Source organism: Corvus moneduloides, chromosome 2 (assembly GCF_009650955.1).
Source record: "Corvus moneduloides isolate bCorMon1 chromosome 2, bCorMon1.pri, whole genome shotgun sequence".
NCBI lineage: Eukaryota > Metazoa > Chordata > Aves > Passeriformes > Corvidae > Corvus > Corvus moneduloides.
Window position 1 is genome coordinate 27,344,229 of NC_045477.1, and position 26,554 is coordinate 27,370,782.

Here is a 26,554-nt window from a genome sequence, read left to right on the forward strand (position 1 = left end):
AGAAGCCCCACAAGAATGAGGCCGGTGAAAGATCCTCAATGTCTTGAGTGGAAAGATGAATTACAGTGGTGCAATTTTGCTTGGTTACTCCTCAGAGTTCAGAGCTTTTGCCTCTGAAAGGGTTGTTCACCACAGAGATGCAGCCTGTATGCTGAGTGTGTTGTGCATGAATGTTGGCCTGCAGGTTCCACACAGGGTTTCTTAGCTGGCAGCCGCTGCATCTTTAGCAGGACTGTGGCCAGTTAAAGACCACATCTGGTTATTTTAACTTTGCTCCAGAATGGTTAAGATATGGAGAAAGATGTCTTGCCTTGTTCAGTGTGGTGGAAAGAAGCCTTAAGTACTAAATTTTTCTTTTGCAAATCTGTGAGTTTTGTGATAAACCAAGAGGCCCTAAACCACATTATCTGTTAAATTCTATTTTTATGCAATTGTCTACAGGTGTCAAGGTACATCTCATTATCACAAGAGTAGAAAGAGGAATGCATTAAATTGAATGCTTTTGAACACTTGTGTACACAGGCTAGTGATGATCAGTTTTTGTCTTTTTCCTAGGTATATTTGAAAATTTCAAATAAAGCATTTGCATTACTTTATATCTTCATTTTTTAAATGATGTGTTCAAGTTCTCCAGTCCTCTTACACAAAACATCATTTTCTTCCTGCTACAAAGAAGATACAGCCAAGGTCATGGGCAAGCTTAAAGTTCACAGATAGTTTCTACTGAAGCTTCACACACTGTCTTCCTACATGCTCTTGCTGTACTTTTAATGATAAATTTAGCACTTAAAAAATGGTGGCTCAAACGTTTAAATTTACTGTCATCTTCCTAGTTAATAATATTGTTATTCAGTAATACATAATATTTATTTTATTGATTGGTTTTATAGAGGGTCAAAAGTGTGAAAACATCTTTGTTTTAAGGGAATATCTACATGGCAAAATTAGGCATGAAATGCCTTTTAGAACAGATTGTGTATTAAACTTTATGATGCTAGAATGAAGCCAAGTTGTTCAAAATGGGGAAACTCCAAACAGTCCCCGTGGTAATTTTGAAATTAGATTAGAAAATGATTGTTAGAAGTCAAGATGATGGTGTGTGCCACCTACACTGGGAGAAGGAACTGCTGGTGCAGAGATGTAGAGTGGGACTGTTTCATCAGCTGGATGACAGACTTTCAAGAGGGTTAGAAATATGCTTAAAGTCTCTTCTTGGTGCAGCTGTGGGGTGCAAATAATGACAAGTGTGTTTTGAGGTTTTCTTTTTGAAAGCATCCACACTTGGTTTGGCTTTTTTTTTTTCAGGTACCCAAACCATGAGCTTCCTCCCTGCCAGCTTCTGTCGACTCCATGGTACCAAAAATTATTCTTACCTGTGACAGCTGCTGCCTCCTCCCTGTCCCTACCATGCATCCTCTGCATTGTTCAGACTCCTGTGGCTGGTGGGCCATACCCATCCCTCACCCAGCAGAAGGCAGCTGGGATAGGAACCTGGGCACAGAACTGTGGTGCAGCCCAGCAGGGGTACAGTGAGCGCTGGCAGTGGATGGGGCAGGGAAGGGACAGCTGCTCATGAAAGGCAAGATCCATGGTGCTGCCACCGTGGATCTGCAGTTCAGGATGTGCAGTCTCATGTATGAACTGGACATGGAAGGGAGAAAATGTTGAGTGTAGTGTTAATTTAGTGTGTGAATTATTGGTATGATTGGAGAACTTTTTGCCTCTTAGTTGACATATGCGAGGCTTGTGAAATTTCATGGGGTCCTAGTGTGGTGAAGAGTTTGAAGAACTTTTCAGGAGGTTTGAAGCTCATTCTGACCGTGGCTATTGCTTATTCTTGTAGTGTTTTGCATGACCATCTGTGTGTTATTTTTCATTTATTCATCATCTGTGTTTCTGCTGTGTAGCGCTTAAAGCACTGAAGCACAACAGTGTTTATTTTTAAGAAAGTGTTGGTGCAGATTGCAAAGTAAATGCTGTGTCTTGGGAAGTGGGCAAGCTGCGTGTGCGAGCCAAGCAAAGACATACAACATGAGCTGTCACTGTGAGTCAGCCTGGGCAGCAGATCAGAAGGGCTTCTGCATTATGTACCATTGAGCACAGAGTCCTTGTGTAAATCACTTTTCACCATGCCTAGCCTGTCTTCATAGGCTCCTTTTGCCAGCATACTGTATGAGCAAGTCAAAACTGTTCCTGAGGATTCATATAGTTTCCCTGACATCAGTAAGTAAAAGCTTTGCAGCAGTCTTACACAGCTGATCTTTCTTCTGTTCTTTTGAAGTAGTCAGTCCAGTTAGTACACGGCTGCAGAGGAACACATCTTACCTGCTCTAACAACTTAATAATTTTAGATAATTTATTTTAAGATGTTATCATATTCTGGATGCTCAATTTAGGATTCCTAAGTGTTACTCTTTTGTGTAAAATTCAGGGGCTGAAAGCTAAGACTGGAGTTCCAGAGATACGATTATAAACCTGCATGTACAGATAAAAATAATAAAGTGCTAATTATCACTAGCCCAGCATGTGACCAGTGTTGTAAATGAAAACAGTAAAATTTTGTTGTAATGGCATATTAAATTTTGTACTTTTGCTGTAAGAACAAGAATCAGCCTCTGTCTCCTCTCACCCTTTCCTGTCACCCCACTGAGCTGCCAACATCTTGAAAAGCAAATGCTTACTGTGCTCTTGTGCTGTTCCTGTCTTTGTTAAACCTCAGCCCATAATTTCATTAACTGTCTAAGGGTGCCCCACAGCAGGTAAATCAATCCAAGCTGAGGCAGCCATAATCCCACCTGCCCTCCATTCCTTGCCCTGCCACTGGCAGTGGCACCAAGAGCTGCCTCAGAAAGGTGGGTTGGTGAAACCCAGCACTGTGTGGTGGCAGTGGGTCAGGCACTCTCTGTAGCCAGCTTGGTTCCTCAAGCCAGTGCACTACTCCTGTGTGACTGCTCTTCCCAGGATTAGGATGGTTTCTGCCTCTCTGGTTGGCATTCAAGGTTGTTTAAAATGCAAGCACAGGTTGGCAGTGCTGGTGAAATACGCAGTTGCTGGTGTTTCCCTTCTCTCACACTGTCTTATCCCTCTGTCAAGGAAGGTGCTGCTGCATGTGCATACTCAAATAAGTTAGGGGGTTGCTCTAGGTTAAACCTAGCGGCTGTTTTTATGCCAAATCCCTGCTCTGGTTGGCCATGTGGCTGCATAAGTGTTTGCCTCCAGTACCAGGAAGGGTGTGAGAACATGTGGCCAAAAGGGAGAGGCAGACAAGGCTTGCTTTTGTGTGTGGCTGTGCTAATTTAAAGTGCCTTCAAGTGTTTATTGACCTGTGACCTCACTTGTGGCAGTGTGGGGTATTTTATGTTGTGAAACGTCTGTAGTGGGATGAAATGCCCAAACCAGTGTGTTACTGAGGCAAATAAATAGCATAAAGATCAAAGTGGACTGTGTGCTTGTTGGCTTGTTAAGAAAATTAATTCTGACAGAGGAACGGATTCCTTCGTGAAGAACATCACTCTGTGGAATTCGGTGGAAACAGCAATGAGTTTGGAGGACACAAATAAGGGCATTTAAAAACACTTGGAAAAGCTGTTTAGAATGTGATGTCTCTGTGGTCTTAATTCCTCTGTTTCTTATTCATGGAACTCTTTTGTTCTTTGTGTAAACTTTCATGCCCACACTGAAAAAAGCAAAAAGCAGATGTAGTATCTTTTAGTGGTATGCTGATAAAAAGCAGGGAAATGCAGAGCACAGGGGCTGAACAGAAGAGGAGAAATTATAGTAGCGCGTTGAATCAGCAGCATTGAATCAGAAAGAGTTGTGTATTTAAAATAAATGCTTTAAAACACCCTTTTTTGCTTACATAACTCTACTAGATTTGATTCTAACTTTGCTTAGTTAAAACAGTTTTAATTACATCCAATATTTAGTCACAAACATACAGAAAATCATAGCTTATATAAAATGTAGGTAAAGTCTTCTCAGGAAATCCACTGGTTAAATTGATCCCGTTCAAAAGGCAGTGCCATGTGTTGAGACTGAGATGGGTGTTTTGATACGCTTTATAGGTTATAATATTGAACTGTCTAATGTCTTTATCACTCACTCTTCTCTAAGTAAGGAATGGGAAAGTATTCACTGGTCTAAAAAATTATTTTTTAACATGTTTTGATAATGAGAACAAGGTTAGCAGTCACTAACAGCAACTGTTCTTAGTGGGGGGAAAGTTCTGATTAATTGACTTCCACAACTATAAATCTTTTTTTTTGTGGGTATTAATAGACTACTTAGGACCCACTCCTGCATGTTCAGTGTTCTTTCATTTTATTAAATTCCATATTTTCTTCAATTATCAAAATCCTGTGGATTTGGTATGTTTGTGTTGGTCTGAGTCCTCTATTTTGTTGATGTAAAGAACTTGGCTTTAAGAAATCATTTTCAATTATCTGCATGATTGCATCAGACATCAATGTCCCATGGCCTCGGGGTCATATGGGATCTGTCAGGAGGCTTCATCCAGACTGCATTCAGAGGTGCCTGCAGATGCATCCAGAGATGGATCATTCTCCTGATGACAGCAGTCTGCCTTCTTCTGCCAGCTGATTAAGAGGTGCCCGTGTTTCTAACACAAGTTTTGGTGAAGAGCTGAGCTTTTCCTCTTTGCTGTGAACTTGGTCCCCAGGACATGTGAAATTGGATGCACATCTGCAGGCCTTTTAAGTGTCAGGTGTGATGTGTGCACACAAGAGATCTGGTGCTTCAACAAAGGGCTTTATCTATCCTGCAGGTGCAGGGGGTCTGTGGTGTGACAGGGAAGTCTGAAAGAGAGCAGGAGGCTTGTTCAGCCGTGTACTGACAACAGAGGTTGTTAGCCCATTCAGGAATAATTAATTAGGGAATTGATGTCTCTCTTCGGTGTGTTCTCAAATATTCTGCTCTCACATGCACAGATTAACAGAAGCAAAAGATTCTGTGGCACTTAATGACCTCCAAATGAACGAAGTGACTGCTGTCCTATACGTGCTGCTGTAGTGCAAAGAATTGTGCTTTTTCTTGGAGAAATGGCCAAATGTTGCAGATTGCTCCCCTAATGCTGGATGTGTGTACGTGTCTCTGGAGTTCATCACTGGTGTTTAAATAAGCCTGGCAGAAATGATGAAGCACCACGTTTCATGGAGAGGCTCAAGAACTGCCCTTTTATAGTACCAATACAACAGAACGTGGTTTCGTTGTTCTGCGAGTTTCACTGGAATTGTGATTTTGAAAATTTTCCAAACAGCTCATGAGTGATGCTGCTGCCCTTAGCAGACTGCATATGCCATGGTAACCTTCAAATTCTTCAGGCATGAAGTGTCTGGCATTTCTGTTATCACTAACCTAAGTGAAATACAATAAAAAGATCTAATATGTCCATTCAGAACGAGCTACTTTTAAAAATTGACTTTATAGTAAGATGCTGCAGTTCAGCACAACTGTTTTTTCCTTTCCCTACCTTTCTAGTATGATTTGACAGCAGGTTCTTTAATAAGAGTAGAGGAGTACTTTTCCTCTCAAGTTTTCAAGAAAGCGTATAATAAAAGGGAGGTTTGAGACTGGCATTTCTGTTAAACTGTGTGAGGAAAATTAGAAAGTTTTTTTCTCTAGCCATGGGAAACAAGACATTGTTCCAAACTACAGGGGGTAATGTTGTCATTTTTTAGTGATGTGTCTTTAAAAGAAAAAGCCCAATGTTTTTTAAAAACTGAAAACATTTTATTTGTATTTTATCACCTGAATGTGTTTAGTTGTTTTGGAGTTCTTTTGCTTCTCCCATCAGAAAGCTGTGCCGTGTTTGTTCATCATGCAAGCACAGTGCAGGTATTGTTTGATGCTTGAGACAGCTAAACAGCAATCTAGTGGAGAGAAGTGTTTAAATGAATGTTAGGAATGATCTTTTCTACTTTTAACTGGAGAAATTCACATTTTGGGTCAAAGAGGAGACCCAAGCTCTCCTTCGATTTCCAGCAGTATAGGCTTGAGATGGAAGAATGTGGGGAAGAATCAAAGATACAGAATCATGTGCATTATTGGTATTCCTGGTTTTAAGAAATAGTATTTGTGTGGTTACTGCATTGCAATAACAGCCCTATAGAAATGAGAAATAATTAACTTCTGAGCATTGTAGTTCATGCAAGCATTTTTATTTTCCATAAAATGCACTCAGAACAGTGTATCTGCCCACACAGGTGAAAGCTACTATGATTTCATGTTCAAAAGGCCCCTGTGTCAGTGTTTCTGCAGAGTATTTTCAATCTATGAGTTAATAAGCAGTTGTTTACCATGGAGTAGGAAAAACACAGAATTGGTTAATGGCTCGTTGCTTTTGTTTAGGACATAACTTAAAACTGACTGCTGCTTGTGTTGATAATTATTTTTATGTCTGCAATATAAAGAGTTTTAAAATTCTAACCCCAAATATATTCACCATGAATATATTTGTTGTTTTTGTTGTTGTTAATATAATAAATTCCATGCATTTTGTAGTGTGTGTGAGTACTTGCTTGTGAAAAGCCATTTTACTAGAAAAGGAATCTTTTATTGTTGAGTGTAACATGTTAAGACTAATCAGGAATCTGACATTTGAATGCTTAGTGGCTAATAAACCAAGGCCATACAGGTTCTGCATGATAAAACTTTCACTTTTCTTAGGTTTATAACATGCCTTTTGAAAGAAACCAGGATTACAATGATACGTACAGCATGCGGTTTAAGTTACCTCTTTGTAATGTTGGACAATGGTGTTTCATGTTAGAAAAACCCTAACTTACAAGAGTAATTTTATCAGCTATCCCCCAAAAGGAAATAATATTTGGCATGGGATAGAGCAAAGTGTTTTAAAGCAAATCACAGTAATAAAAACATGGCTGAACAACAGCTTTAGAAATAAAAGTTTTGATCTTACTAAGCAGATATTGCAGTTAACTTTTCCGAAGATGTATCATTTTCATTCAAGACTGCTAGCAAGGTAGAAAGCTGCAGTTTACACCTGCATCTGTTTATGATTCTGTGTATACCAACAGCACTTTAGCTTTTAAAACATGCAGCTATCCTTCAATGTGCTCAAATTACAAGGAGACTAGTTTTTGTTAGCAGAAATTAGGTGTGTTTGCCAACAGATTAATCAGACCTGGTTAAATTAATCACAGGGGTTTTGTTCCACATCACTTCAGTGCATTAGACTTACTTATCCACTCAGTCTAACATGTAATACATTTAAGCATTTTGAAATGTACTTAAAATTCTTCAATATGTGTACAATTTTTGTACCTAAAGCTTGGCTTACCTTTTCGTATTTAGTAGAGAAACTGCACATATTGTTGTATAATATGAAACACTTCTAGCTGTCAAAACAAACTTCTGTCAATACAAATCATGGTGATCATTGTGAACGTTACTCTGAGAACATTCACCCTTCTAAACCAGCACAGAAATTCTTACACTTTTTGTGCTGCATACTGGGGGAGAAACATGTGTAGATGTTGAGTAATTGAATTTATCCGTTTGCTCTTTATAATTTTATATTGACAATATACAATTTGTGGCCTTGTTTTCCATTTGTTAAACAAATTGGTTTTAGTACTGTTACAGCTGTTTAAAATTAATACTCAAATGTTAGGTAGAAGGCTCCAGGCTGGAGTTAGGATTTCATTTGTTGTGCAAATTCCAAAAAATCGAGTATGTGAGTTGCAGCATTTAAATAGTGGTGCAGCAGGAAGCAACATATTAGCAGTTTGGTAATGTCAGAGCTGTATTTAAGTTGCTGCATTTTATTTGCTGTCCATTGGCTTTCTACTTCTTTTTCATTATGTTGTCAGTACAGTAATGCAGTAAAACCAATGTGCTCTTGTTTTACTGTCAGGTTTCTCTGTCCTTTTCAGCATGTTTCCTTCTGTACTGTGGTGTTGAGGGAATATAAAGTAGCAGGGACACTTCCTGTACTGTCCATGCCATTTTTTAAGCCATTACGGGTAAATTTCCATCTCACTGAGGAAGCTGTAGCAGCCCTCTCTGATGATAAGCTAAGCAAAAAACATTAGTTAGATGGTTTTTTCTCACCATTGCTGTGTCATTTGCCTGTTTTCTTGCACCATGGTTGGTGTGGTGTCACGTGAGGCTTTGAAGATGAACATGGGAGCTGATTTCTTTTTCTTCTTTCCTAGGTGATGGATGTGGACACACTGTGCTGGGCCCTGAGAGTGGGACCCTGGCCTCCATAAACTACCCCCAGACCTCTCCCAACAGCACCGTTTGCGAATGGGAAATCCGTGTGAAGCCTGGGCAGCGAGTTCAGCTCAAGTTTGGTGATTTTGATATTGATGACTCAGATTCCTGTCATTCCAGTTACCTAAGAGTTCATAATGGCATTGGCCCCAACAGGACAGAGATAGGTAGGAGCTTTAATTATCACTATTTGAGAACTGTTGTCTTGTATAGAACTCGGGTGTACTGTTGGTACTTTTGTTACTTTTTGACAACAACTGTGTGCTAAACGCAACACAGATCCTGTAATAATCTTTCATTCTTGAGATTCTCAAAGGAAGCTCTACTGCAATGTAGGGGTTTTTTCTCTGACGTTTCCCAGTAGCTTGCAAAGTTCTTGTAAGCAGTGGAGAGGGAACTGTAAAACTAGAAGCATCTTCATTTTTAAAGAAAGACGTATGTATATATATGTATCTATATCTATAGCTATATATAGATACATATCTTACCTGAAATGCCTTTCTTTTTATATGGATTCACTCTGACTTTAGCTGTTCATCTTGGTGGTGTTAAAGGCTGTCAGGCTTCAGGTGTGTAGTGCAAATATCCTCCATCTTCTGATAATGTTCTTAGATTTTGTTCTCTTCAGGAGAATTTGATGATTAGAAGTCAGTGGGGTTTTTTTCATATAGCAGTGTGATGTTATCATCTACATCAAGGTATATGTAGGAGTGTTAAGGCTCTTGTGGTTACTTTGCATAAAACTCAAAATGAGTTGTCATTCTTCCTTCTCTAAAATTAGTTGTTATTATGCAGATTAACTTTATTTTCTTTCCTGAAGCTTTAATTTGGAGAGAGAGAAAGAGAGATTTACTCACTGAGACTGTTTTGTGCAATTCAAACTGCTGATCCCGCTAAAGTGAGTCTTTTTCTAAAGAGGCTAGTGGACTGTTAGCTTTGTTAACCTCTTTTCCAACTGTTACCTAGGTAAGTGTGTGTGAAAATGAGTATGTGCTTGGAGCTGCTGAGCCAGACTTGGTCTAAAATAGGAAACACTGAATGCCTTAAATGGCAAGGAACGTCAAGTTCTGATAAGTCTATTACTCACTTTTACAAGGGACTTCATGGGTTCGAGTAAATGCCTGCTTCATTTGTTTCTCTTGCTTTTCAGCTGTGGCCTGCTGGTGTAGCAGCACAGTATGTCAAGGCACTATGTGTGTGTTGTTCCTGCTCTTAATAAATTAAATCACAGGACAAACAAGTGATGTTAACAATGGGCAAATACAGATCATACAGGGTTTGGGGTTTTTTTCGTGTTTGAAGCAACAGACACTGGAGAGATTAAACAGTGACTTGAATTTTCTTGGGAGAAATCTGGATTTATCCTGAGTTTTTCCATTCAAGACTACTGACATGGTCTAACATTAAAATACTTGTTTTAAATAAAATCTGAAATTCAGTCATAACCTTTTTTAACCTAAATTGACTTAGAAGGTTGGCTGGGTTCGATTAAAAAATAAATTGTTACTGGTTCATTGATAAACAGAGAGGGTTTCTAATGAAGCTTTTGAAGGCTAGTGCTTATTCCAAGCCTGTTGAGTATTTATTAAGAAATCAAAAGAAGCTTCAAATGCTCAGTGTTAGGTTTGTCTCTAGTATAAGTAAGATCTAGAGGAGTTTTTTATTAGATTTCATTACAGTCCAATCACTGTGCATCTGCAGGCAGATGTACTTATTTAAGACATGGGAGTTCCCTCTCCTGCTGTAATGTTGCTGTACAAAAGCACGCGGGGTCCTTCAGTCATACAGACAGAAGAGCAATATTACATCTTCTGCACATACAGGTGACAGAGGTGTTACTGCAGTCATGCTTTGTCCATTCCTGGTGCTTGCTTTTTCAAAGATTGACAAAAATCGGGCAGGAGGCCAGGGAAGAGGTAGAAAAATGATTTATAGTCTCAAAAGTATGTCTTGCTGTGAATCATAAGGTGCATCACTCTACAGTTTGTCAAAGGCCATATGTCCATGGTGCAAGCAGCACTGGAGAGTTTATCCAGGCTAGATTTAAATGGCTTGCACTGTGTGTTTGCCTGAAGAAGGGGATAAATGGTGTTTTGAGAGGATGGTCATGATGGTCAATCACGTAACAAGATCCAGTGGCTGGAAACAAAACTTTAAAAAGGGAAAAGAAAAGGTTGTGTTGGTATAATATAAATTGCATTTAAGTATTGTAAAATCTGTTTTCTGGGTTTTATTAGAAGATACCCTTGCTTTGTTAAAAAAAAACCTACCTGAATAAGTAACATCTGGAAAGCTCTGAATAATGATAGGAATTTGTATTTTAACTTCTAAAATTTTTTAACATTGTTTTGTTGGTGTTTGGGAGTGCAGATCACTTTTTAAAGGAAATTGACATATTCTATTTATTTTGTATTATATTTGTTAAGAGCTATTCCTGCAGGACGATGCTACTCCACTGCCTTTACTTTGGTATTGTAATTTGCCTTTATTTGAGGAAGGAGTCTTGCCTCTTTTTCTGCTATTTTACAATATGATAACATACTTATTACAAGGAAAGCAAATGGAGCGATTAGCTAAAACAGAGGCAGTGTCATTTACTGCTGGTGATTATCCACTTTGATTATCTACTGCAGAATCTTAAATAGGGTTACAGATGGTTTTTACGATATCAAATGATCAAGGTAGCCTGTAGAACGGAAGATTATTATTTTCTTAACAAGTTAATTAACTGCTCAGTACCTTTTCTAAAGTTTCTAGTTAGTAGGACTGGAGAATTCCCCATTGACTGGGGTCTGTGTAACAGCCATTCATCCATGAATGTGATTTGGTAGCAGTTGTAGAACTTTGTAGGGTAAATACTATCAACATCTGCAGACCGCAGCAGCTGAAATTGTGTTACTTGTTCATTTTGTATGGCAAGAGAAGTACCCAGGTACAGAACTTCTGTTGGATTTTTTTAGGTGTGACAAAACAGAAAGAGAACTAACTGGTAATGTGTATTAATGGTGCTCACCTGTGATATGGTACATGTATGATACTGCTGAAATGCAGTGAGTTGTGCTTGCTGTTGTCCAGAATTAAGGGAAGTACTTGACAGAAACCATGAAAGAGTCTATGAGGAAGGAGTGCTCCAGCAGCTGAGGGGAAAGGAGGGCTTTTTTCTCATTTGCTTCTGTAGATGCTTCTCATTGTCCTAACTTGATCCTTTTCCTTGAGAGATTCCTCATGTTCTTTGAAGCGCTGACTGTGGAGGTTACGCATGGCTAGAGGTGAATGGGATAAGGTCACATTTATCTGCAAGTGTTGGGGTGTGGGAGACCTGATGACAGTGACAAAACTAATGTGGAACTCACAGTCTGCCATGTGCTTTAAATGGTCACTAAGCACATTATTTAGTGTCATGCTCATGTATTTGCTTTTGAATATACACCAGAACTAATGTGAGCCTATGTTGCAGATGAAATAAGATGCTCAAAATTGAATAAGATGCTTATTACACATGTTGTTTTAAGTCAATATTTGTTCTCCTTCTTCTCTTCACAGGAAAATACTGTGGTTTTGGATTTCAAATGGATGGTTTAATTATTTCAAAAAGTAATGAAGTCACAGTACAGTTCATGAGTGGAATTCACACTTCTGGACGTGGATTTCTTGCAGCTTATTCAACCACTGACAAATCAGGTATTTATAATTATTTAGTAATTTTTCTTCGCTGGCAAAATTAGAGCTATCTAGTAGAAACACAGAACTAAATAATTTACTCTCACATTCTCAAAAATAACTTCTAAAAATTTAATATACTTTTCATGATACTTCTGTGTAGAAAATTAGACTGCCAGCTACCTAAAAGTTGCTGTAATTTTAAAGAAATGGTATCAAAGCTTGCCTTGCATAGCAGAGGAAAAATGTCAGTTGTCTTATAAATGAAAGAACTGCTTCAGATTCAGGACAAAATGCATTTTTTTCAGGCAGTAGTCAAGGTGGCAGATAGCTAACAAGTTTTCTTATCAAACTGTTTATGTGTTACACAGACTAACCTCATGGAAATTTTTATTTCAGTAGCAGTATCCTCTACTCCCTCAGCTCTTTTATTACATAATTTGCTGACTAGTTTTTTGTCTTTTTCTTGGTTTTTTACATGGTTTTGATTACTTTAAGCCTCTGAAAGAGGTTGCTGTATTTGTTTTGCATCTCCTCCCACTCATTGTAAAGGTGAGTGATATATGTGGTCTGCAAGGAAGTGAAGGAGTGCCAGCAACTGCTTCAGAAGGCAAAAATCCTATCTGGAAGTTATTCTAAAAAGAGCAGATAAAGAGTTTCAGTTTTTAATTTTGTAGGGGTTTTGATGCTTTCCTTTCTTTATTTTGGACTGTATGTGTTGATACACAGCAGACACAAACATGAAATTTGTGTTATCAGTCATGAATGCCAATAACATGGCATTCTAACATTTGTTCACTGTGGTGCTTGGGTTCAGCGCTGCAGAACCATTAAATGCTGGAAACACAGGCCTCTTTAGCTTATTAATTTAATTTTGTGAAAAGAGCATATGTTTCTGCCTCTGATTTACTCTGAAGTATAGCTATAAATTAAAATTAAGCTGCACAGAAAATGAATTTTTGTAGTATGTAACCTTTCCTTTTGTCATATTCTCGGTAGATTTCCCAGTTACTCAGACAAATTAGCAAGGTTCTACTGTAATACAAAATCTGTTGCAAGAAAATACAGTAGGATTTTTTTTCTTTTCATTCTGAGACTTTTGGTTAAGCCTCAGAGGCTCAAATGTATGTTTTCCTGCACTTTAAAAAGCATACTCAAGCTTGTTGTCTTTTTGTCATCCTCTTGACCTAACATTTTTTCTTTCCAGACTTAATTACCTGTTTAGACTATGCAAGTCACTTTTCCGAACCAGAATTCAAGTAAGACTGATTTTTACCTGTTTCCTTCTCAGTCTCTTTAATGAAGTAATTTTAGTGTTTCTACTTGGCTTTGTTACTTATATCTGATGCAGCTTGAAAATTGGCCATCCAGAGAATTTGAGACACAAACTAATTAGAGTTAGAGCTGAAGAATTTGGATATTTGCACTCCTCCTTCCTCTTCCTGTCTTTCCCATTTGTGTTATATACATGCAGTATACAGTAGAACCTCGTTAATTTGCACTAACACATAGGAGCTAATATCTCATTTCCATAGAAAGAATATTGCTTTTGTAAACATATTACAGCAGGTACACAACTTAATTACTGAAATTCACATTACAGTTACCTAAGGAGCACTAAATAATGGAATGTGTTAGAAATTGCAAACCCATTTCACAGTTTGATGCTCATTAATGAGGTTCTGTGGAGACACAGAATGCTGTACATTCTGATGGGGGAAATGTGTCATTTCCCTGTTTTCTCCTTCTCCATTTCCATCTAAAGCAAAGACAGTGTTTAAAGCTACAGACTGTTGTGGAGTATCTAAGCTTACTTTTTGGAGAACTTAAGCCATGGCATCATGAAACATTCCAAAGTACAACCTTTGCATTTCTCCTTCATTTTCTTAGGTTCCAAAATAGGGCTGTAACTGTAGGTTCTGGCCTTAACATGTGACGAAGTCTCTGAATCCCACTGTTTTCATGGAACCTACAACGTTGCTTCAGCTGTTGGTGAACTGTGGTGAAAATGTTAATGAGTTTACTCCACTTTACTTTTAGCTCTTGAAGATGTAATAATTTTCATGTGTGCAGTATGAAATGGCCCTGGAACATGAACACAGGCTTGCTCCAGAGGTGCTGGTGTCTTGCCTCTTGCTTTTCATGAGCTAGTGGTAATTTGGCCAGATTTTTATTATTAAAGCATTGCCAAAAGCTGTTACAAAATAACATTACTTTTCAGATGTTTTATTTAAGGATGCAAAACAAATAGATATGCAGGTCTCTAGTTCATAAAATAAAATTCATTAATATTGTTACTTATATGACTTTGAATTTACAGGAGCCATGTGGTATTTATATTATAAAATGCCAGCTTTATTAATTCATTATATTGAGATTGGGACTGTACTTTCAGCTGAAACTTAAAACATTTTCAAAGGTCTGTTCTGCTGTTGCGTACTTGTGAGTATTTTTGGTCTGGTTTGATAGGCCTTCCATTAGAAGGTATCATTACATGGTGATACATGAATAGCAGAGTGTTGTAAATCCAAAACATAGTAACTGTTCTATAACAGTAGGAGACTTGTAGGTGCACGCATATCCTGACTTGATATTTCGTTCTCTTTCAGTAAGTATTGTCCAGCTGGATGTGTGATTCCTTTTGCTGGTATTTCAGGCACTATTCCTCATGGATACAGAGATGTAAGTAAAAACACCACAGGCTCAAGGGAGTTTTGGTAAAACACGTGGTGGATAATACAAGTCAGTTTTAGTTGTTGGCATTGGTTGTACTTCCTGTATGCTGGGATTTGTACCTCCTGAAAGTGAATAATATGGTACTCATTTTTGAGCACTGGTGCTAAATGACAGGTGCTTCAGATGGTAACATCTCCAAGGAGTGGTGTAGTGGAGTCTTAAATATTTTTGTAAGGCCTGCAGACAAGGGTGGATCAATCAAAAGGTTAGGTGGTTTTTCTACTTCCTGTTTTGTTTTTGTTGGTTTTCTCAGGTTAGAAAAGTGAGATTTATAATGAAAGAACCAGTTCTTTCAATGATGTCCTCTTGTTTTTGACACTGTAATGCCTCTCTCAGCAGTGTCTCAGTGGCTATCTTAATTTTTGTTACGCTTGAGAGATGAAATATTGTTTATGCTCAGCAGCTATAAAATAATTTGCACAACAAAGTTAATACTGTAACAGTAGTTCTATAAATTGGTAATGAGCATCTTTAATAATGTACTATTTACTTAAAACACTGCAAAACCCTATACAGGATTTTTCTAATGTAAGCCTTTGCAGGTCAATTAATGAGCTTGCCATAGGATGGGAGGATGTTCACTTTGTTTATTTTTAAGTGATTATAATTTTGCTAGCACTCTACTAAAAATTACATGAAATCTCTGCTTTTTATCTTAAAATACTCTTTTGATAAGCCCTTAGATCGAGCACAGAGGAAAGACAATGTAAAAATGTTAGTAATCAAAGATTTTAGTATTAAATATGAACTTGAAATGTGTCTGTCTGGTTTTCTTTCCCAAATGTTTGTAAATCCAAGGCTACTTGCTTAAACAATCACCTCCATGTAAAAATGTCACCACAGTGTAACTGTGTTATATGTCCTGGTCCACAGTGAGTCCTCACTAAATGGCTGCAAGGTCATTTTTGTAGCTGGTAACAAGATGAAATTGATTCTCTGCCTCACAAATTTGCAGCATCTGTGGGAGTTCTGCTTGTTGGGAGTTTTTTTGCCAAAATCTGAAATAATTGTTTTCTATGGAGGAAAAGGAAACTTAAGGAAATAAATGCCTTGTGACTTTCTTTTTGTATACTTTATCAGTCAGAAAAGGCAGAGAATTTCCCAGAAGTCAGGCTGTGTGGAAAGAAATGAAATTGTCCAGCACTTTAGACCAAGTTTCAGGTAGAGGTTTCTCATGCATCTCTTTCAAATGTACAGGAACTGGTTGCTGCTTTAAAAAATACCCAAAATCTTGACTCTTTCCTGTGTGACCCTAATGTCCACAGTCCTTGAGAGCTCGGAGCTCTCATTGCTGACATCTGGTGAGTGGGGAGGTGAGAGCTGCATCTCCTGCAGAATCCTGTACTCTTGCTTGAATGGAAAGAGGATCCCAGACCTGCTGGATGTGAGCTTACTCTGTGCAAGCCTGAAGGACTTGGTGTCATGAGTCCCACTCACTGTGGCACAGGCAGCCTGCAAGCCAGGGAAGTGTCACTGTGACATTTGTTAGTAGATTCTGTCACCCAGGGAGAGAAGGCAAGAACATGATACTATGCAAAAACATTTTTTATCACTGATCTTCACTGCCTTGTACAACATAGGTAATTGACTTGTTTAGGATGAGTTGTATGCATTACCATGGCTTTATATGGATGAGAGTGCTGGATGGTTAAACCATGTTTAACCCCAATTTAAGATTAAAAAATACAGCCGCTTGGCAAAAAGCTACAAAATCTGCAGTGCATCACCCCTTAATTTTGAGAAAATAAACAAACATACTTTCAATGTGCTTTCTATTAAAAGGTTGTCTATGTATTTACATCTTCAACTTCTGTTGTCTAACATAATTTGTTACAGGCTGAGCCTGGCTGTCTGGCTTCTTCAGACTGATTCACCTTGGTGTTGGTTTGAGGTTATTTGATTACAACAGTTACATTCCAAATACATCTGGGCAAGGACACAGTGAAATGTAGGGCCTTCTTTTTATGTTTTTTCATAAATTCAATATTAAATAAAGGTGAATGGTTTCTAAATAACCAAGGTAACAGTTAACTAAGAAGAGTCTTTTAATGTAACAGTAACATGTAATTGGACAGTGTAACATTTACAATATGTGTTGTAGTGTTTAATTTATTTACTTAGTAGTATTAAATTTTTCTTTCCCTCCCTTCTTCAAGTCATCATCACTTTGTATGGCTGGTGTTCACGCAGGCGTCGTGTCAAATACTCTGGGTGGTCAAATTAATGTTGTAATCAGCAAGGGCATTCCATACTATGAAGGTTCCTTGGCTAACAATGTCACCTCAGAAGTGTAAGTGTCCTTTCTATGATTTCCTTATCTTTAGCACCTTAGAGGTAGTGTCTCACTGAGGGATTAATTTCAGCTAGTGCAGCTCCATGTTCCCTGAACAGGTTCTCTTCGCTAAGTTTCTCACACTTTTGCTGTGGTTTAATTGTTTTACCAAGTATCTTTAATCTCTAGACCAGAAATTATCATTTTCCTAATTCTGCAAGGAGTTTTTACCATCTTGGCCATAAATTCCTCCTGGTCTGTGGAAAACCAGTAATTTAATGGCAGCTTTTCAGTTGCAGGGAAAGAGTGTAGCTTGTCATTGTATTTTACGTCCCATGAATGAAAGCAATCACAGGAGATTGATTTGTGTTATTGTGATTAGCTTAATTTGAAAGGAAAGCATTTTAACTGAAGTCTTGCACTTTGCTGGGTAGATGTTTGTTTGAAATTCTTTAACCCAGTATCTCTGGACTAGATTTCAGTTGAGAAGGTGTTTGTACTGAAAGCGCTGCAACTTGCTGGCAGGATGTTAAGTGCTTGTTCAGGCATATGTGCATAGGTTTCAGTGGCCAGCAGTCAGACAAGAAAAATAAATTGAAGACAATTTGTTTCAGTTTTCCTCACTGGGTACTGCAAAACATCATCTTTTGTTCTCTGCAGGGGACCCTTATCTACAAGTCTCTTCACCTTTAAGACGAGTGGTAAGCGTTATCACATGTATTACATGTTATAGCTTTCATACAAACTTTGTGAATAGAAATAAATGTACAGGCATTTGATTTCTTAATTTTTGTTCTCATTTGTGAGACTTTTTTTTTAGTGCATTCCTCAATAATGTATATTTTTTAATTGTTTTACTAGCTCAATTTGATGATTCATCATCACCCCATTTATAGGTACAGTGATGTTTAAAGTAAGCCTTGCTTATCTGCAGGAAGAGATTCTTTCAGGTTATGTTCCCTGTTGTAGTCTATAAAGTGCCTTGACTCTCACACTTAAAACACACTGCTAAAGCAGAGCTGGGCACTTGAGAGTTGCTCTCTATTTGTAAAAACTGTATGTTCTAGTTTTCTTCCAGGTTTACTCCTTACTTTCCTGGTTGTCTATTTAGAAAGCTGGAAGAAATCTCAAAATGATTCCTCACTTTTGTCCACCCCCTTTTGGCTTCTTTATCTCCCATTTTTGTGCAACTGGATGCTATGTGATAAATGACTGTCTGTCTCGCTCTGGAAGGGCATCTTGGGCCTTGCTCTAAGTTGTGTCCTTTCTTGGCTGCTATGTTTTGTTTTGTCCATGTGTACCAGGTTGATGATTGGTGTAACAAGTGTTGACCCTTTTTGAAGCTTTACTGCTTTGCATGTTTTTCTTTCTGTCTTACCTGGTTTTCAAATAAATTGGCTGTAGTTTTCTAAGTGGAAGGTAGTTTTCCTGTAGGTCACTTTAAATGCCATCTCTGAGTGGACGTTGTAAACACTGTGAAGACAGGGGCCTTTCCTTAGTCTCTTTAACTGTTTTAATAACAATGTAAAAACCATAAATCATCATGTCTGCTTTTCACAAAGATAAAGTTAAAAAAGGAAAGAGGGGGAGTCATGCACCTACTCTTCAAAAGTAAACAAATACTTTTCCTAATACATAAATAAAAGGGACAGTGAATGGGGATATAAAGAGAGGAATCTGATAGGCAGGAGTGTTTGGTGATGGAAATGTATAAACAAGCAAAAATTAGAAAATACAATGCACATAATATTAAAATTATTTCTCTCCCAGACCTCTGCAAGAGCTGAAAGAAAGAATTACATATCTGGTGTCCTTATGCATAAAGAATATTAAACACAGTGATCCCAGGCAGGGTTTGCTGGGTTCTTTTGTCTTTCAGAATATGATCTGACAGTGTGTATGAAAGTAATTAAATGGCCTGGAAATTGGAAGAGATAGGACAAAACGCTGATCTGGACTCTGAATTTCAGTGATGTGAGAAATTATTGAATAAGCTAGAGACAAGGTGCAGGGAAGGAGAAGGAGAAGGGAAACTAGGCTGGGTTGTTCCACAGGCCTGACTGAAGGCAAAGATTGCTCTGTGCTGATACTTCTGGGGACTGTGCATTTGAGAGGGGAAAACTGTTGGTATTACAGGACAAGAAATTGAGCCCTGAATTCAGGAGATGTTCTTTAGCCACTAGCAGAATTCAGTGTGGGAAGAAACTAGTAAGAATGATGACCAGAAAAATGTAACTAATTTCAAAGATGTATTTGAGCTCAAGGCCAGGATTATGACATGACTTCCTACATGCTTTGGTTTTTTTCAAATTAACACTGTGATCCTGGGGTTGTTCTAAAAACCCAGGAAATTACATAGACACAAAAAAGGAACAAATGAACCAGTAGTCTGTTTCCCATTCCTGCATGAACCATAGATACTGTTAAACCATGAAAGGTCCCCGGTGCTTCTCGTCGAGTGCTCTGTGTGACTGTGGTGAGGGAGAGAATATCCACATTGCTCTTGGAACAGGCATAAATCATGGCATTCTCATGACTAGTTTGGTTCTAGTATCCCTGTTAGAAAGCAAAAGACAGTGTGTTTTGTTGGTATTGTTGTTACGGAATAAATTTAGACAGCAGTTTAATATTTGCATGTAAAATCTTAAAATCCAAGCAGCGTAACGTCATATCTCATTTTCAGTCGTCACCTTTTCTATTGTTCAGGTTGCTATGGGACACTGGGGATGGAATCTGGGGTGATTCCTGATTCCCACATCACATCATCATCTATTCTTGAGTGGCCTAACCAAACAGGACAAGTAAACATTTGGAAACCTGAAAATGCCAGACTAAAAAGGCTTGGACCTCCTTGGGCTGCTTTTATCAATGATGAACATCAGTGGTTGCAGATTGACTTGAATAAAGAAAAGAAAATAACAGGTGAGTGAATCTGATGTGGCTTCTCAGCAGCTTTCTAGAAGTTTGGTTACAGACATCCTTTTTTCCAGTTCTGGGCCTTTAGATAAAGCTCGGGTGGCACTGAATTTGGTTCCATGTCCTAGGTATATACACTGAGGAACCTGGAGCTGAAGAGGTGTAGTTTCATAGCAGAAGACATCTCTTCCATGAGAATTTGTTGAAGTGTTTCCTGTGGTTTTACTGGATCCTTGGTATTTCCCTTTTCCTCCTTACTGTCTCCTTGAAGGTGCAGGTGGAAATCCAGTCAGCTCAGCCCACTGGTACCTCTGATGCAGGTGTACTGATTGTGTTCCTAGGCTTTCCCTACTGCCCGTCACGGCCGCAGTGAATCCGACAGCAGCGGTAGGAGCAGTTCCAGTGCAGTGTGAGGAAGCAGCAGACACAGGAAGGCTGCTGGCAGCCTTCCCTTCACCTCCTTGCCTCAAACGGGGCTGGGCCCAGAGCTGGGGACTGCAGCCCCCTCAGCAGTCTCTGCTGGGCCTTTCCAGAGAAAACAGGCCACGCAGTGCAGGCTTAGGCAGGTTAGGCTGTGCTCCTTCACAGAGGGGGTGATTTTAGCAGCTGCGTTGATTTGGAGAGACGGCTGTAGGTGCTGTTTCCCAGGCTGCTCTGGATGGTTTGTTTTCTGTACTGGGAGTTGAGCAGCCAGCTCATGGTTACCAATTCCTGTTGACTGCAGTGTTGCCCATTCCAAGTAGTGAAGCACTGGTTGGCTTTTTGGGTTTAATCTTCATGAGGTGTTGGCATTTTGGGTTTAATCTCCAGGGTAGCTGTGCAGCTGTTGTATCTTCAGTGCCAATGTTAGTGTTTTTTGGTTTCATTGTTCAGAGGTGATTTGCTGTTGTTAATGGGCATGTTTGTCATCTGATGTAAATCAAAAATAAATTGGATTTAGGTGGAGGGCTTCATAGGGTCCAGGGCTTAAAGGCTATTGTGAAACATGTTCTGCTGATCAGTTTGGGTTTGTCTTTCCAAAATGCCTGAGCTGGTCTCTGTAACCTCAGCTGCACACCCTCATATCAGCAGCATGGCTTCCTGCCATTAAGCAACTTGGGTTTACCAGTGGCCTTTGTTATTACCTCCCTGGGGACTCTTTGGATTTTGCATTACTCCTCTAATTCCTGTGCTAATAAGCTTTTCCAAAACAGCTTTCCTGTGTGAGTTGTGCTGCAGCATCAGCTGTAGGAAGCTGCAGTTCTTCAAGTGGTGCCTTTAGGTTGGCAGTACAAGAAGGGCTGTGTCAGCAGCAGGGGACAGGAGTGGGCTGTGGTCAAATGAACGGGCTGTTTCCATCAAGAAATGGGGGGAAAAGGGCTTAGCAAGGTTATGTCATGAAAATTAAAACATAGAGTAAGTAAAATGATTACTAAGTTTCAGTTACTGTGGAAGTTTCAGACCCTGGTACTTTGGGTAAAACTTCCTGAAATTAACTGGACCTGTGAAGACTCTCAGCTATGCAACTTTGGATTCAAAAACTGATCTGTTAATTTTTACAAAGTGTTACCAGTTTTTGGTCTTAACTGGGCGCTTCAATTTTCACAGGTATTATAACTACTGGATCAACTTTAGCAGAGCACTACTATTATGTCTCAGCCTACAGAATTTTATACAGTGATGATGCACAGAAGTGGACAGTGTACAGAGAACCTGGCATGGATAAAGATAAGGTAAAAAATACCACATGCCTTGTAGGTATGTTCTATAGAGATTTCACAATTGTAAATACAACTCATTTTGGTATGGTGAAGAATGATTAAATAACTCTTCTTTTCAGTGTTATTTTGAATCATAAACAGCAGGAAAATATGACCATATGCAAATATGTGAGAATTTGGACAGTTCTAAAGCTCAGATATTATTTTTATTACTATTTGGGGTGGGAATATTCTATACAAGAAACTTCTGTTGCCAGTGGTACTCTGCGTGGTACTGCATCACTTCAAGAATAACTGTATTTCTTTTAAAACAGGCTACATGTTTTAAAATTAAGCTTTACTTTCTTATCCTCTTGTGGTTACAGAATAAATGTTGGGGGTTGTATAATTTTTCATGTTTTATGTTTCTGTCAATCTCAATTTTTAACCAAATGTTGTTAAGTTTCTTATATAAGAGAGTAGCCTTTGCAGAGGGTATATGTTCAGACTGCAAATGTTTTGCCACACAGAAAAAGTCCCTAATGTTAGCAGCAAGATAATCTTATTTCTTTCCCCTGTGTTTAAAGCTCTGCAGTATTTAATAGACAGTAAAAATGAGAAAACCTGTGTCTTTCCAGTGGTTCAGATCAGATTTTCTTAAAAGAAATGACAGGATTCCTGGTAATGTGACTGCAGCTAGATTTTCCTTCTTCTTGTTTTTAAAATCCTTGGTTTTATTTTACCTTAGTTCTGTAGGCCTGTGGTATTACATACGTGTAACTGTAACTACTAGCCTGGTAGTTTTTTAGAAACAGGCTTTAAGAATGGTCATTCTTTGGCTGTCCTTGGTCATCTTCTCTTTACTCTGGGTTAAGAATGTTTCAAGGTAGGATGTAGCATCCTGTTGATGAAGTAAAAGGCTGAAGTTTGTTAAATTAAGAGATTTTTGAACACTGAACATAATTGCAGTAGGAAACCCTTGAAAGAGAGGAGGAGAATTTACAGGTGGGTCTGAGCCTACATGTGAACTAGAGTGACTGTTGGTGTGAAATACTCAAGGAAAAATCCAGCATATTTTGCTAGTTTTGAGTGCCCTCTTATGGCCATAAAATAAGATCTCAGTTAGCAAGCTGCCTGGATTTAGGCTTCAGTGGTAGTTTGATAATTTTCTTAAAAAATCTTTGCAGCTCTTGCCTTGAATTTGAATGTTTTGTTCCTCTTGCATGCTCATGAAATGAAACAAATTGTGGAGCCTGAAATTACAGGCAACAGATCTTTCTTTGCACTTTGTGTGTCATTAAAGGGACAGGGCATGAAGAATCAGAGGTACCCAGAAGTGGCAGCTGTATTTAAATGACAGAAAAAATGGTTCAGTTTGGTTCAAAATAGCAGATTTTCTCTCCATCTGCCATCACCTCACTTGAAACAAATGTGCTTTTGGATGTATCTGTTTGCAGGCTTCTCCCTTTGAGAACAGCAGACCAACTAGGAGGTGCTATTCCCTGTTTTTTTGAAACATATTTGAAATTTCTAACATTTTTCAAGAGAATAGAAGCTTTCCAAGATTTTCCTATAGTCCTTTTTGCAAATACCTTTTATAGGTTTGGCAGTGCTCAAGAAAAACTTTTCTTAACTTTTCATATATGAAAAAAAGTAAAATGTTTGAATTGGGGAAAAAAGACAAATCAGAGTTGCAGGTTGGAAAAGCTTTGTCTAACAGCACAGAGGGAAATGGAAAGAGTTTAATAATAAAAAGAATATGAAAGTGATTTCTCATGAAAAAGTTTGTACTGCATTGATCTCATAAGCAAATTTTTTTTAATGCAAAAATTAGGGTAACAAAAAATACGGAGGTGCAGGTAAAGTTAAGTTACTTCTGTAACACCAGACATGAAAAGCTTGACTGATAAAAGCCTGGACTAAAGATCTTTACTGTTAGTCTTTATTGAAGGTAAGAGTCATCATTGATTCTTTTTGCCCTTGCTGTTATATGCTCAGAAACCTCAGCCTCAGAAACCTGACATGAGACTTAACTTTCAGAGTTGGGCATCTGTCCCTAATATGTAACTTCTGCATGTGTTGCTTGGGCATCCAGATGTGCCTTCTTTTGGTAATGGGCACTGGCAGGCACAGCACAAGCAAGGATGCAGTACAGCATCCCCACAGGAAGTCACTTCTGTAATTTGCTTCTCCCTCACATCCTTACCAAAACAAATAATTATTTGGTGAGATCTGGAGCTACAAGCCTGTCATTAAAAAAAAAAAAAAGAAAAAAAAATGTAGTAAGGGAAAAGTGGCTGTAAATTGAAACCCAGTCTGCTGCGGACACATGAAATACAACTAACTACTTGGTGTTATTCATTTATTTCCAAAATAACATCATAGGCTTGCCCCCTGCATTTACTTTGTCTTCATTTGTTGCTACTAAGTATATTTTAGAACAATAAGCTTAAATTCAGGGCGGGGACTTCTTCTGAATGGATACTTTCCTGGAATAATTTTTCAGACCTGTAGGGATGTTCTAGTCATTTTGTTCAAATACCTTAAACTCAGGAGTGCAATACAGAAATCTCTTCTCTTGTGTATCAAGGTTGAAACAGCAGTGATTTGCATTGATCAGAAATGTGCTAAAAGCTCTTGACTGCTCCATGTTAGGCAGACACATCAGCTGTTACACAATGCAGTGCTTGTCCTTAAGAATGGCAGGGTGCTTTATTGGTTACCAAGTGGCGTGAGTGAGCAGAAAATTCCTTGTAATAATGACTTCTTCCTGGCAAGTGTCATAATTCTGTTCTGCACTGTGTCCACTGTGATTTGCTGTATCAAAAATGCCTTCAAAAGAAAGAACTCATTTACTGTCACTTCAGTGGTGCAGCAGCACAACAGAGTTGCATGGGCAGGGCCAAAGCCCCACTGCTGTGCACTAACATGGAGGGACAGCTCACTTCCTACCAAAAGGGATGGTGCCAAACCAGTCCTGCTAAAGGAGAGGGAGGGTTGGAGTACTGGGCCAAGCTGCTGTATTGTTTTAAGCAGCTTGGGGGTGAAAAACCCATGGTTAGCTGTAAATTTGTCAGTGTGCTTCCATTGCATCTTGCAGGGACTCTGCTCACTGCTTTTAAACTTCAACCAGACTCATTCTGTATTGTCACATTTTGATGAGTTCTTTGTGTGCAAGCATGGCAGTGAAGGACCAGCTTGAGCTCATCCTTCACACAGCCGGTGCCCTTCTCTTGCAGAACCTCATGGCTCCAGATGAGACTGAGAAGAGCTTTCACGTTCTGAGCCCAAATTCTTTGGCTGTGGCTCAGCACTTAGAGGCAGCAGCCACGAGAGCACAGTGTGGTTACACACTTGAGGGTGCCTCCCAATGCTTTCTAATGAATACCATCCTCAGACAGACAGTGCTGAACTGCTGGGCTGTGTGAGGGCACCGCTCAATTCCTGCTTGCACAGTGTCACAGCTCCTTGCTATCCATGTATGCTTGAAAAGTTAAGAGCAAAATCCCAAGAAAGGACCCAAGTTGGAATGACTCAGTGCCATAAACATCTGAGATGTGTAACAGCAGGCACTGCCTGGGGAGCATCAGTAGGATACTATATGGTACCTTTACTCTGAACTATGTAGCTGTGTGCATGCATGTGCACACAGCTTTCTTTATTTTATTTAGTTGTAAATTTAATGGGGCCAAGGGAATGGACAAGTGCAGGCAGCAGCACTGTTCTGGGGTGAACTGGATCCTTCACTGCTTATTCTTCCTAAATAAAACATCAAAATTGGTAGTAGTTACTTAATTGCTATTGTGTTTGTAGAACATAATGTTTCTCTCTTTTTTTCACCTTCTTTTCTAGATATTCCAAGGGAATACTGAATTGTACCAGGAAGTTCGCAATAATTTCATTCCGCCTATTATTGCACGTTTTTTTAGGATTAACCCCATAAAATGGCACCAGAAAATTGCAATGAAAGTAGAATTGCTAGGATGTCAGTTTAGTATAGGTAAGACAACTGAAAGCTTTCAACTGTGCAAGATAAGAAATGAAACTTGTAAGGTTGTAAGTGAAATTGTTAAGGTCAGAAGTTATATCGTGGGTGTATTTTCAATGAGATTGAAGTACTTTTTGGCTGCATAATCATTCTGTAACTGGTACGTCTGAGTTTATCCAAAAGTTACTACACTTAACCAGGAAAATACTGAATTTTGGTGTACACAAGGTAATTTACAAAATAAGTATGTCGAAAGACGCCAATCACTTGCTTTCCATGTCATTGATTCCTGGAGGGGGTTTCCTCATTATGTAATGTGAACAAAAGCTTTATAGCAAACTGTTCCAGCTGTCTTGTCCTAAAAAGGAGATATGGAGAACTAGCACTTCCAAGAACTTACCTTATAAATTCTTTTCTTCTGAAGGTCGTGCTCCTAAACTCACCTTGCCACCACCACCTCAGAGCAAGAATGATGAGAAGAATGCTGACTTCATGGATGACTTCATTCATTCAGTGAAGACTTCACTGCAGACAGATAAAACAACTTTCACACCTGAAATAAAAAACACTACAGTGACTCCAAGTGTAACCAAAGGTATCCACAGTTAAACAGTAGAAGTGTTTGGAACTCCTGATAGCGCTTTGGCCTATATTAAGTGTGCTTTCTGAATTGAAATTTTCTCAAAACTTAACATACTACAGCAGATCATCAATATTTGATTTCTAATGCTTACCAGTTATTAAATACAAGTATGATAAAAGATGTACAGTTGCATACTGCATGCAGAAACAAAAATAATCTGCCAAGTAATATATAAATATATATATTTTATATATATATATGTATATATAAAATACTTCCATCTTCCAGAACTTCTTCACACTGAGTTCAGCTTTTGCAACTTGGACTTCCCTTCTGAATTAATCAGGTGTAACTGCTTTATTTAATAATTAGAATAAAACACCTTTGACATAGAAAATATTTTCTGGAGCAGTCTTGTTGACATGAAATTTGAAAAATGTCACCTGGTGTAGTCATTTCATTTA

The 26,554-nt window shown here is 38.6% G+C and overlaps 1 protein-coding gene across 2 annotated transcripts in view; it reads left to right on the plus strand.

The window, feature by feature from the left end:
• Nucleotides 1-26,554, plus strand: part of DCBLD2 (discoidin, CUB and LCCL domain containing 2) — a 40,455-nt gene that overhangs the window by 8,717 nt on the left and 5,184 nt on the right. For both annotated transcript variants that reach the window (XM_032098633.1, XM_032098631.1), the window contains exons 2-11: nucleotides 8,196-8,423; nucleotides 11,800-11,937; nucleotides 13,124-13,175; nucleotides 14,526-14,598; nucleotides 16,809-16,942; nucleotides 17,585-17,625; nucleotides 19,631-19,846; nucleotides 21,428-21,552; nucleotides 25,372-25,519; nucleotides 25,932-26,102. In XM_032098633.1, the coding sequence (XP_031954524.1) occupies nucleotides 8,196-8,423; nucleotides 11,800-11,937; nucleotides 13,124-13,175; nucleotides 14,526-14,598; nucleotides 16,809-16,942; nucleotides 17,585-17,625; nucleotides 19,631-19,846; nucleotides 21,428-21,552; nucleotides 25,372-25,519; nucleotides 25,932-26,102 (1,326 nt within the window). The remainder of the gene's footprint in view (nucleotides 1-8,195; nucleotides 8,424-11,799; nucleotides 11,938-13,123; nucleotides 13,176-14,525; nucleotides 14,599-16,808; nucleotides 16,943-17,584; nucleotides 17,626-19,630; nucleotides 19,847-21,427; nucleotides 21,553-25,371; nucleotides 25,520-25,931; nucleotides 26,103-26,554) is intronic.